This window comes from Hippichthys cyanospilos, chromosome 16 (assembly GCF_059441005.1).
Source record: "Hippichthys cyanospilos isolate Australia breed blue-spotted pipefish chromosome 16, RoL_Hcya_1.0, whole genome shotgun sequence".
NCBI lineage: Eukaryota > Metazoa > Chordata > Actinopteri > Syngnathiformes > Syngnathidae > Hippichthys > Hippichthys cyanospilos.
In genome coordinates, this window is record NC_142384.1 from 16289510 (window position 1) to 16302792 (window position 13283).

Genomic DNA, 13283 nt, shown 5'->3' on the forward strand with positions numbered 1-13283 from the left:
TGGCGTACTTTCAATTAAATATTTGCAATGACTTCGTTGTACAAAAGTCACCCAATTACAGAACAGCCTTTGGGGAAGCGGGCCATCGAGAAAAAGCGATTATAATGAGAGTCATTACAGTACTGAGATGACGTGAAGTTCCCGTGTCGTCCTTGTCGTCCTTCATCACACCGAGCTGTGTGATGCGTGTTTTTTTTGTCAATTTTTTCAGCCTATCTACATGATGCAACCATCTTGAATACACATTAGTCACAATTAAACACGCAGGCGCTCACACACTTGGTGCGAGCTCAATTTAAATGTTTAAACCTCATGCCGTTTCTTTTTTTTTACATTCTAATTATGTCAAAGGCAGTAGATCTGACAAGGTGTGTTTCGTCATGGGATTTCTTTTCAAGTTGGAGCTAGGCAGAGGGAGACAATCAAAATCAAACAGGAAAGTGGTAGCATTCATCACAGGAAACAAACATTCATAAATAAATAAATAGAATAAATAGAGCAGAACAAAACATGTATGGATTAATAAGTTAAAGGGGTCTGGCTGTACATGGCTATCAAGCGAGTGTTTGTGTACAGGCTGTGTGTTTGTGTTGTCCATCGGGACCGTAGATAAGGAGGATTTAACCCCTGGAGAGAACCGGAGCAACAAAAACACACACTCTGACCTAATGACACCTAAGAACAATAACATGCGTTATAATGGTAAATTGGAAAAAAAAAAAAAACATGCTTTAAATGTTGTTATCTGTCGAAGCTGTAAACGTTTCTACTTTTGCTTGTCACGGTAAACATTTGTTCATTCCTGCTATGGTAAAAGGCGATTTTGGTCACTATTCCAGGCAGTGAATTTAGTCTTATGGGATACTTATCGGGAACTCAAATCTTGAAACGTTTCAAACAACTAAACCGCAAACAAATTTTCAATTTGCAACAACAAATGAGGGCCCCATTTACAAGAGTTACTTTTTCTTTTTCAACTTTATTTCAAGTACTGTGCAGTAATCCCTCATTTTTCGCAGTTAATGGAGACTGGATCCCCCCCCCCCCCCCCCCCCCCCCCCGTGATAAGCGAAAAAGCGGTGTACCTGAATTTTTTTTAATGTGGAAAATAAAATACTTGTACTTTACATATTTAAGATGTATATTACTGCAGTACACATATTTCGTTGAATCTTAAATGATTAAACCCTATTCAGTAACCGTACTGTTATCCTTTCCCATCCCTTTAGATGTAATCTCACGGAGAGCCGCGGTTATATTAGCGGCGCCTGGAAATCTAAATAAAGTGAAGCGTGTAGCTGACCAAAAGTGATAACAATCAGAGTTTACACGTGAAATTCCAAAATATTATAAAAGAAAACTAAGTAAGAGATTTACAACGCAGTGCTGCTTCCTCCTCCTCTACCTTCGCATCAACCTAACCCGGGGATCACTGTACTTTTTAGTGCTGTATCCTAATTTAAGGACTTGTGTCTTCCACATTAAAAATTGTTTAATTCACCAATTCCTCTTTGCGTATTGTGAAAGCTGTGACATTGGTGCTGAATAATAGCAAATTAGACGTGGGAAATCCTTGAAATGACATATGTCACGATCACATTTGTAAAAAAAGGCTTGTATTATACTAGAATTGGCCATTACAATTAAATGTCTAAAACACTAAAAACATAGCATCTGGTCCCAGATTGACATGCGTTCCCTAGAGCATTATGGGAAAAAAATGCTTCGTTTTTAGCGTTTAGCTAACAAGTACGTTCAAAGATATTTGAAAGTACGTTTGAGTGCATTTGAAAATATGTTTAAGCTTATAAATATTTCCAAACATGCTTGTGACTGTAGTAAATACATCGTATTACAAGTACGTTTCAACTCATTTACAATTATGTTCGGACATATTTTCATTTACGTTCAAACGTGTTTTCAAAAACCGCCAAACGCACTTGCGGACCGAACGCTAAAAACATAGCATCTGCTCCGATATTGACGCGCATTTCCCATAACATGGGAAAAATGCTTTGTTTTTAGCTTTTAGCTCACAAGTACGCTCAAACAAATTTGAACGTGCGTTGTTTGCCATGTTTAAAATTATAAACGTTCCGTAACATGCTCGCGAGTACGCTCGAAGGGTTTTCCGCCCGGAAACGTTGGGAAACTGTCCCATTTCAATCATTTTAGCCAACGTAAGGGGTTAACACAACTATTCCTCATTTCCGTTTAAGATAATCAGCAGACACAAATAATGACCATATGCAACTTTAAGGCATTATGTCAGCCATCAGTTAAAAAGAATCTGCTTACATTTGAGTATAAAAAGTTAGTTTCAGTTAGTAACAAGTAAGCAGCATGTCATTCCAAACTGTATCTGAGTGAAAATAAAAGACAGATCTTCAGAGTGCCGGACAGTGAAAGCTTAATAGAATGCGTTAGCTCATCAAACATGAGTAAATGAAGCGTGTCAATTGCAAAAAACAGAATGAAACATTGTGCCTTGCGGCTGCATAAGTAGGTCGTCGTATATAGAGACATCTAGTAAGTGTATTGATCACGTTGGAGGAACAATGCAATTACGTGGCAAGGACAAACTTGCAGTGGCCGTCAAGGCAAATATGTAGGTTAGTGTGTGTTTGTCAGGGTGTGTGTGCGTGCGCTCGGGGATGTTATACATTCACGGTGAGAGGTTGTGAGGCAGAGTCCTGGGGTCAGGGGGCATCTCTAGGTCTGTGTAGAGGGGAAAGTTGGAAGGGAGCGATCAGCCGGGCGCGTTCTTCTACAGAAGGATGCACTTTCCTTTCTCCACCCACGGGTTGTTCTTCATTAGTTCGGGGTTCAGAAAGGGATCCTCTGGGACGCCGTCTTCTATCCACTTCACCAAACTTTAGAGAGACAGAAAGATGTTTTGAATTCCGCTGCAATTTTACTAGCGCAATAAATCTTCAATGGACTTTCCTTCGTTTCCATTTATGGTAAGAAAGTAACTGTAATGTCCAGGATGATGTCAGATGTCAATTTCCTCCGCAACCCGTCTTTTTTTTTTTTTTTTTCTCAATTCAGTTTCTGTTGTTGGTGATGCTGTTGATGGACAATTATTACAAACCTCACTACCTACGAATTTACTCAAATAAAATGCTCGGTGTGATATTCTCCCGTACTATAGATGGCAGTAAATTGAGTCTACAGCATACAAGCAACACTACTCTTCAAAGAGGTAGTGAATTCAAACGATCTAAATTCGTCCAAGCTTTTTTTTAACAGACTCCTCATCTCGCCCCATTGTGCGCGCTCGCTAGGAGTTGTTTACAGTACCTAGGTCACGGTAGTCCTTTTCAGCCAAATTATAAAGGTATTTGTACCGGCGAACTTGCAGGGTTTTCTTTGCAACAGACCTGATTCGAATGTTTAGCTCATTAGCAAGCTCTACAGGAGCTTCATAACGATGTGATCATTTGAATCAGGTGTGTTGCAAAGAAAAACCTGGAAGTTAACGCCTCACCAGTGTAACTGAATGCCAGCCGGACATATCATAGCTTTTGCATGATCCTCTCGTCGTATTTCTTTGCGTGAATAAGGATGGTTTCGGACGGTGGTTCAGTCTGCTTGCTTCTTTTATTGAAAATAATGCTGCAACAACCTCAGCTAACACCAGTTGCTGTTAGCGGCAACGGACACTGGCTGCTAACAGCCAACTTGACGTCCACCCACTTGCTCGCCCCGTTACGGTTAGTTACCTTTTATCGGACGCATCAATACTTTTGGCCTTCATTTGTGTTTTATATTTGGGGAACTACAGTTCTTGAAGGATGGCATCCATTACGTCTATTCAAGCGGTGTTTTTTCCATTGAGGCTTGATCAAACAAACTCACTCTGTCACCGTTTTGGAGGACTTCTCTCTTTTGAAAGCCAACTGGTACTTGAGGCTCTCCACCTCCTTCTTCATCTGGGGCAGGTCCATCTCATCCATGACTGCAGTCCGATGTTAAACTTTTCTGTCTGTACACAGTGAACACACAAGTGTAAATATAGGCAGAAACAGTTCCCTGTTCCTTGTTTGCTTGCCTTTTTGTTCTTTTGAGATTAAAGGCTTGTTTTTGAGGTCAAATGTTCCTTGCCTCCCTGCTTTTGGGTCCCAAACCACACACATGAAAACACACACTTCAAAAAATATCAAGGAATTGTGACGGCGCTATGAACCTCTCCCAGAACTCACCCTAAATTAGTAGAACAACAATCACTTGAGTAATATCATTGTTTCTTTGCGTCTTTTTCTTTGTCTTTTGATTCCATCTACCAAACCCCTCCTCAATTTTATCTAATCTATCTATCTATCTAGCTAGCTAGCTAGCTAGCGTTTTATCTAGCTAGCTACCTAGCTATCTAGCTATCTATCATCCATCCATCCATCGGGGCAAGAAATGATTTCTCCTCTACGAGTGTCTTGAACGACTGCTCAGCTCAACTTTTATGAAGCTAAAACTGTGCCATAAAAATGGTATATATTAACCTGGTAAGTGCTTCCATTTTAACATCTTGGGTCCATATGAAGAACACTACTTATATGACTCAACAGGAAAGACAAGAATAGACCACACTGTGTGTAGTTGTGTGTCCTGTTGTGAGTTTGAGGTACATTATTATACAACACATGTCTCTTACCAGTAAAAAAAAAAAAAAAAAGACAGAGTAGGAGGGTTATGGCCAGTCCCTGCCTGAGATCCAGTTTCAGCCTCCAGAGTCCTCCAGAGACGACAGGAGGATGTTTGCCTCTTTCGGGCGCTATAATTCGTCATCTCTTCCATCTCATTTTCCCTCCCTTCATCTCTTCATGTTCACCTCTGCTTGTCTGCTCAATCCATCTGCTTTAGCACTCACCATAACATCACACCATATTTCTTACTCAAAGACGTATTCATTTTGTTATGGCAGAATTTTGAACATACAGTATGATGCGCTGGATCTGATTAGATGATCTGATTTTGTGACCATGGACTAATGATGGTATTCGGTGACAGTGTCTAATTATCTGCCATTGTTATTTGTTCCTCCTCAAATGAACTGTCTCAACCTTATTCAATTCAACATTCAAGAGTTTTATAGAATGTGTGCTCAAGCCTAAGAATTTCCATATCTTGGCTGGAAAAACCTTGTTTAGGAATTTGGCAGACCCTCTGGACAGACTGAGATCGTTATCATCTACACGCCTGACAATTTAGTGGCTGAAAGTAAAGTAAACCTGAAACCTGCGGGAACCAGGTCATTATTTTGTTCATAAATCTGACAGGAGAATCGAAAGGAAACCTCATCATTGTGTCTACAGTTGGACTGCGCATTTGATTACCTCCACCAAGCAAAAAGTGTAAAGTTAATGTGCTGATGGAGAACAGGATAACATTCAAATGATTCCCATTTAACTTTGCTGCAAATTGGCCTGAGGGAGATCTCATTAACTTTATATCAGTTCTGTCCAAATCCAAATGTTCATTTGTAACAGCCTACACTATTAACCAGAATCTTTCCTGCCAACTGAAAGAGCAATTGCTGACAAACAAAAAATGTGACTGGCCACAAATCAATATTCTCCTTTCCTGTTTTCTCAGATCAAATCAATCAATCAAAATTGAATTTCTCAGAACTACTTGTGAAACGTTCACATTATGTCACATGCACATGAGAAAACTGGCTTTTTTTTCTTATTTTCAGAACGTTATTAATCGCTTATAAGGTTTTTACATTTTCCCTTATGTGTTATGGCAATAAAATGGCATGTCAAATTAGTTTCAGACGTCCATTCATCCAATGAGCCTATCCCAGGCGTTTTCTGGCAGTGGCCAGCCAATCGCGGGGCACACAGGTAAGCAATCAATCACACTCACAAACACACCCAAGGACAATTTTGAGTGACCAATATAGCTGCTATGCATGTTTTCGGAATGTGGGAGGAAACTGCGGTACCCAGAGAAAATCCACGCAGGCATGGGGAGAACAGGCAAACCACACATTTTGCTCATTTCACTTGTGATGGGAGAAATACCATAATCTAAAGCTAAAAAATGCTTCCTCTATAACAATACCATCAATGTTGCATTTTGAGATGTTACAACAGTTTATTTTCATATAAATGTAATGGAGATATTGCAACCGTAAATGCATCTCATTTGCACAAGTGATTGTGTTGTTGCTGGCACTACACCCACCATTCATGAATTGGTGTGACCTTCTCAGCGTTTTGGATGAAGGTACTTACAATTTTGGATGTTTGGGCACACAGCCAAGCATAAGAAAAATTGACAGTTTTCAGTGTTGTCTACATTTTAGCTTCAGGTTAATAAAAATGTGAACATCTTTGTAGCATAAACAAACAGATGTTGTGAATATTTGTGATATGTCATCGTCTCGTCGCACTGTATTACGTGACGGAAATAGCACAATTGCTCGAGTTAGAGTTCCCTTTAGCAGTGTTCTCACTTTCTTTGCACTTTTATAGCTTCGTTATAGCTGTTTTCTGCCTCCTACTGTCCTCCACAGTTGCTCGCTCACGAAGGCTCCTTGTCTATTTTTAGTCCTTTCAAAGTGTTAAATCATTAATCCGCGGAAGCATTTTTCCTCCTCTGTTCGTCGTCGTCGTTGCACGGACCAGAAATTGCTAGCGTTATAATCATTGGAAGTAACACGTCCCCGCTTACTCCAACATCGGTGATGTCGCCAACGAATGTGTTATTTTATTGAGCTGTTTTTCCTAGCCGAGCCAAATGAAGAGACATTCGCTTACTTGCGACAACGTAACACAAAAGGCTCGCACGCAGATGATTTCATTTATTTTCAGGTGGGGTTTTTTTCATGAACTCTGGGAAAGGTGGAAACTGTCGTACATTGACACATATCGCTGTCATGTAACCGTCACATTTCAGCGTATGTTTTATGACAAAAAGATGCAAAAAGTATTCAAAAACAGAAGCTCCAGTGTTATTGTGTGGAACGTTTTTTTTTTTTTCCCTGGATATCTTTTCACTAATGATAAATTACAGAGGGATTGTATTACAATAAAATCAACAATTGCTGCAATCAAAAAGCTTTGTTTCCTCACCGGTGAGCAATCAATTCCATAATAGTGCTCCCATGCTATGCCGGTATTCTTCAATTCTGAATGACTGAAAAAGAATAAAAATAAAACAGAATACCCTGGAGAAAATCCACACAGATGTGGAAAAAAACATGCAAACTCCACACAGGAAGCTGCCCAGTTATTTTATAATTACTATGGCTCCCCCAGCATTGCTAGGCCATATCAGATAAACTCTAATTGCACCAATATAAACGTGAAAGGTTTATTCAGTTCACAAACAAAATCTTGGAACGAATTGATTTTATTATCTGAGGTTCTTCAAGCGCTCTCTGCGGCAAACTTCAGCGTTTGCGCTCAAGTTTTTAAAAACAACCCCCTCGTGAACTCCATCCCTCGCTGTCATGGTATATCCATACTCAACGATATTTTACTTCTTTTTATGCTTTAAGCGTAATTTACGTGTTGACCTTTTGAAGATCGACGCGTGAACTCCTGTATGTCAAAAGCCTCGTAAATACGTCACGGCTTTGCGGCAGAGAAATGTCGGCTGGTTATTTTATAGAGGGTATGTAGGTCATATAGTGATTTGGGTTAAAAGCATCCAGAGATTAACCTCTACCCCCTTTCTATTCTCCTGTCTTCCCAGCCACAACATACTGTTACAATATATACATGCACGTGCGTGTCCTTAAAGTGCTAAAGCAGTGAACCTATGACCAATGTGATGGAGTGTGAAAGAGAGTTTAGGCAAAGCAAGGAAATGAGGCAGATTGACCAAAGAGAAAGGAACAGAGTGAAAAGCGCCGTCTTGCCTCTATACTGTAGCTACTGCGTTGTAAATAGAGACTAAAAATAGAAAGGAACAAGCAGAGCTCCACGGACCAGCTGAGAGTGGAGATTGAGAATGAAGAGGCTCCTTGCTGTTAAACTGACTGAAATGATACTGACGCTGCTGCACAATATTCACAATGACTCAACTTGTCACCACCATGGGTACTGTCCGTCTGGAAAAAAAAGATCCAGTCGATTGGGGATGGTCAATAAGCTTTATGTAATGTGAGCAAAATAGTGTTAAACTCCCGCTTGCAAACCCACAAGGGTTTGGGGAAAAAAAAAAGTTCAAATTTGTTGGATTGCTGTTTGCATATACCAAATGGAAGGATTTTTAAGGCGCATAGAATAGAAGCTACAGTAGTGGATGGACTTGCGTTATCCACTAGATTAGCTGCGCTAAAGAGAATGTCAACAAAACAAGTCAAACTTGATTAACAGAATTTAAACCAATTCAATTAGTTTTTTTAATCAAATTGAAACAAAAAAACATTCAAATTCATTGTTTTGTTAATTTAAAAATGGTTTCAGGCTTTATTCTATGAAACCACGCTTTCTTTTACAAAAACATGTAAATTGCTTCAAATTTGGTACATATATTGGATATCAAAATTTCAAACAGGGTGTTTTGAGACTTTTAACTGTAAAAAAAAAATACATTTATAACTGAAATGCAAAGGTAAAAATTGAAGAATGGACTTCGTTATGGAGTTATTCTATTTTTTTATCCTCTCCCAAAATGAAAATTTGCATTTAATGTGAAGTATAAGGTGCAGCAGATTATGGGCTTTTTGGTGAGCCTTATAGTGTGGAAAATGCAACAGTAATGTCTTGTAAATCATTAAATAATAAACTGTTTTTTTTCTGTTGATTTTTTTCTGGTTATTTTTTCGGTTTTAGACTCCGCTGTAACCCATATAACAGTTGTTGAAAGTTGATTTATGTTGCTTTTTTCTTTTGTTATTTTTGAAAAATACATGTTTAGGTATACTCGCACAATTGTTATCGATATTAATCTTATTTATAGTCAGCGCATCGAGTACTGTATTCTCTTTCCGAGGGGGGACTTTGCAAAATATAGTTGAGAAACACTGATTGACAGCTGCAAGTTCTAATGACAAGAAAAGAAAAGAAAAATTTTTCTATTTGATGGCAATCAACTTGTGTATCCACCTTTGACGACATTCTTGTTTGGCGCTGTATCGTAAGTTGTTTTTCAAATGCAGAGGGTGTGTCCCAGTTTTTCTGTCGATGTGCTGATAATAAAAGCGGAATCATATCTTGGTTGGACTTAGACAAAATTGGAATTTGAGGGGACAGGAAGTGCAGGAAGATGTAAGTTTTATGTAACATTTGTTCGATATCTATGCACAGACACGCATAAAGACTGTCGAGGAGATGAAAGTATTCGCACATCTTCAGCCAGGACACTTGTCCTTGATTCACCCCTGCTTGAATAACCAAGGATGGCCATGATTCTTCTCCAACAAGGGAGATGTTGGAAGCAAACAAGCATAAAGTTGTAATTGTTGAAACAGAGCATCATTTATTTTCTGAAATACAGCAATGCACACGACATTCTTGTTTCGATTGCTTATGCGATAAATCGTCAATCAACCTCCCCCTGGGTTATTCAAAGAATCAGACGCATAATTACCTCACAGATGCGCCGCCGGAGGCTGTTGCTCTTCTCAACTGGACTGGTGCAGGTAAACGATAATGCGGCCACGGAGGACAAGCAGAAAAAAATCCAAAAATAAAAAAGGTCGTCTTTCCCGGTGTGAGATCAAGTCCAGACGGGTTTGATGTCAGATATTTCTGCCCACTCACAAAATCCCCGCAAGGAGAAGATAAATCCGCAGTCGTTGTGTGAGGTAGTCTGGGGCGGGGGTGGAAGAGTCGCTGGGATGTCGCGAGTCTGGCTTTTTGAGGCTGGAGCTGCGCGAGAATGAAGGAGAAGGACAGGAAGAGGACACCTTAACCTGCTGATGTGCAGAGCGTTCTTCACTCTGCTGGAAGCTTTGTCCCTCTGCGTGAGCCTTGTCATAGAGATGGAGAGAGAGAGAGAGAGAGAGAGAGAGAGCGAGCGAGAGAGGGAGCAAGGTAAAACTCCATGTCGAGAGACAAGTTGGGCAGCCTTTCATCTGCGCGTGTGTGTAAGGCACTCCAGTTCTGCCCTAATATGGCCACTGAAATCTGTGCCTGTTAAACTGTACACACTTGAACATTAACGAGTCAGTTGTAACCAAAGTTTACCATCGCAATGGCAGTGTACATTTTTTTCACGTTACAAAGTGGAATATTACATTTTATTATCCCTTCTTTACGGCCTTTTTTTCCGCTTTATGGTGTCAACAACTGTCATGAACTGTGGGGCTGGCTGAGTTTATGTTGTTTTGCCTCCCTCTTCAGGCGTTTTTAGGTGATTGCTCTTATTTTCAGGCCGCGTCAAACTGCCAGCGCTGCAACGCGTCGCTAAGATGCTGATCTGCTATTGGTCGGCGTCACCGTGTCAGTAAGCCGATATGCTAAAGACTTGATCTTCTGTGTGTGCTTACAATATCATATTTATCGTGCATTTTAGTGCTTAATTCAAACTTTAATTGGTTAGCCATGAGTCCCAAGATTGCTATTGATATTAAAGGTAGAAGTAAGTTGATGAGTATGATAATCAAGAAATACAGAACGAAGAGGCTAGGCTAGGCTACCCTCGCTAGGTATTAAGCTGGAGGTAGCTTAAGTCAACGTCACTCAAAGTTTAATAAAATTTTATTTATTTTCATCTAATTTCGGATGAATTTCGTATGGCGGGGGTCCACTGTAGTAATAAAAATAAAAGATAGCAAAATTCTCATCAATTAGTTTTTTTTTATGGAGGGTAGCTGACACCCATGACTAGTGCCTACCTAATATTACACCAATCGAGCACTGTAATGATAACTGCAACCATTAGATGTCAGTGTTGCCATACATACACACTTAAAACACTTTAAATCTAAATAAAGAATGGAAATCAGTCCGTCATATGATACCACCCACGTTTACAGAGACATAGCTCACAATATTCTATCGGCCTTCTCGGGAGAAATTGGAGAGCCCCCATGACAGATGAAAGGAAATCATCTCCGACACTTTGAGTTGAAAATTGTGCTGGGACTCCCATTATTCACATCTTGTCAGTGCATGATGGGTCGCTGATGGTCAATTCTCTCCTGTTGTCATCAAAGACCTTTATACAGACTTGCATATTTTTCCGTGTGAGGTACAGTATGAAATCTCATAAAATATTGTATTTGTATTAGCAAAGGCCAAAAAAGAAATTCACATGTATGTACATCTGTATGTTTAAATGTTCATGTGGTGTATTTGATTGCAGGATTAGGACCATTGTATACCAGCTACACACACACACACACACACATATATATATATATATATATATATATATATATATATATATATATATATATATATATATATATATATATATATATATATATATATATATATATATAACAGAGCCACTCACACAGATGGTGCAGCAGTGGTGATGGGTGCCATCAGCACTGAGATTTGTCTTACTCAGCACTGATCATTAATTCATGATGCACAGCTTAATGGATGTTAGTATCAGAAACCTCTGCTATAAATGACTAACGTTACAAACTAACAGAAAGCAAAGTCAGATTTGATTTTGTTGTGCACCATACAAATTGATTGTGTGTGTGTGTGGAAAATAGAACAATCAATCAAAGTACATGACAACATTGCTCACTAGACTGCTGTTATTGGTGCACTGAAAGAAGAAAAATAGCGCCCAGATACAAGTGTTAAAACATTAAATTTCATTGGGTTTTTTTTCTCTTATATTGTACGTATCCCCTCCAGGCCCCCTAACATCGGACCTTCCCTCCATTGTATGTCTCTAATCCTGTGTGTCTCCTTGTGGCGGAGTGGCATGTGGCTCAGCTGCACTTTAGCCTAATGGACCCAGTTATAGTAGAGAGCTGCCACCCTGTTAGCTTAATTCAGGTCAAGTGTGTGCATGTGTGTGCGCATGCATTCATCGGTTTGGCTACATGACACCCATGTGTGTTTTCTGGATATGGCTGATAGATAACATCAATAGAAATGTGCCAAAAATCAAAATCCAAAATAATCTGTTGGTATTCAACGATGGTTTTAACGTTTCACCTTTGTGTGCTCTAACCATTTACAGCACTTGTACAAGAGTAACAACACATAAATATATAGCATAGCCTGTTATCCTTAAATATACAGGATTCCCCTACATTGCTTAATCAGGTTGTTCTGTGGGCCCATCATCATACAAATTTGCAAAATGCAACGAGTTGACTTTCAATGAGGACGTGACGTTTGGATTTCCTCCATTGTTTGTTTTTGTGCGGTGTGCAGCTCACCGCTTGACTTTCCAGAACTGACTGTGTGATGACGTCATTGCACAGTACGCCTTTGACGTAGTAGGACGTGATGATGACACTTTAGGACATTGCCATTAACTGGTCTCTACCGCCACCTACTCTATTGAGGTGAAACACAAGTCAACAAAGATTTTTTTATTTGCTGACATAGTTTTGACCGCAGCTCAACGGAATGTTGCAAAAATTGCAACATAATCAATGTCATAAATCCTATTAAAATGCTTGTCCAATATTGGACCGGAAATTAGATTGGTTTGATATGATCCAAAATTTGGACAATGAATATTTTTGTACACAAATTGCCGCATGTCCAGTTCAAATCAAAAAGAAATATCAGAATGGTTGCATTTTGAAAATTTACATGTTTTAACCATCTGCTGGAAATTTAGTGTTTTTCCATAGTGTTTTTTTTTTTCTCCATTGATTCTTTTATGATATCACAAAAAAAATCAAAACAATTTCCATCATTTGGAACATAATAACCAAACAATTGGCATGACTCTTTTGGAAATTAACCTGTATTAAAATGTATTAACGAGGAAAAAAAAACATCTCTCAACTATTTCCATCAAAATACTTGTTGAAAACATTGTAGACAAAAGCACCTAATGTGTTAGCGTGTTGAATCTGATTGAGTGACGTTGAGAATGTGCGGAGGGATGGAGTCTTGTCAGTGTTGTTCCGCACAAAAAAAAGATAAAACCACTAATGGCCAGAGCATCCACTAATGGAATACTGCGTGTTTGTGTGTGCGGTGTGTGTGTTTGTGTGCACACACTTGCATCCACAAAGCTGCTGCATTCAATGCATCTCTTATTCATGGATGCATTACAGCATTCAGCCCTCACTGGCTGGCTTTTTTCTATTTACGGCTTCCTCTCTCCGTCTGGACACGCAGAAATCTCCTCACACACACCTACTCTTTCTCCAAGCTGTAGAGATGCTCAAACTG

At 39.4% G+C, this 13283-nt stretch overlaps 1 protein-coding gene across 1 annotated transcript; it reads right to left on the reverse strand.

Moving 5' to 3' along the window:
- Window positions 1-2237: 2237 nt before the first annotated feature.
- Window positions 2238-9946, reverse strand: gng13b (guanine nucleotide binding protein (G protein), gamma 13b). The gene is made up of 3 exons (XM_088437362.1): window positions 9547-9946; window positions 3862-3988; window positions 2238-2873 (listed from the first exon to the last, which is right to left on the reverse strand). Exons 2-3 carry the CDS (start codon window positions 3957-3959, stop codon window positions 2768-2770), a joined length of 204 nt encoding a protein of 67 aa, XP_088293488.1. The 5' UTR covers window positions 3960-3988; window positions 9547-9946; the 3' UTR covers window positions 2238-2767.
- Between the last annotated feature and the right edge of the window lie 3337 nt (window positions 9947-13283).

Coding starts and splice junctions, on each gene's coding strand:
- gng13b (XM_088437362.1), bottom strand. CDS start 3,959: ATGGATGAGATGGACCTGCCCCAGATGAAGAAGGAGGTGGAGAGCCTC. Junction 2,874..3,861: donor TCCTCCAAAACGGTGACAGA/GTGAGTTTGTTT, acceptor GTCTCTCTAAAG/TTTGGTGAAGTGGATAGAAG.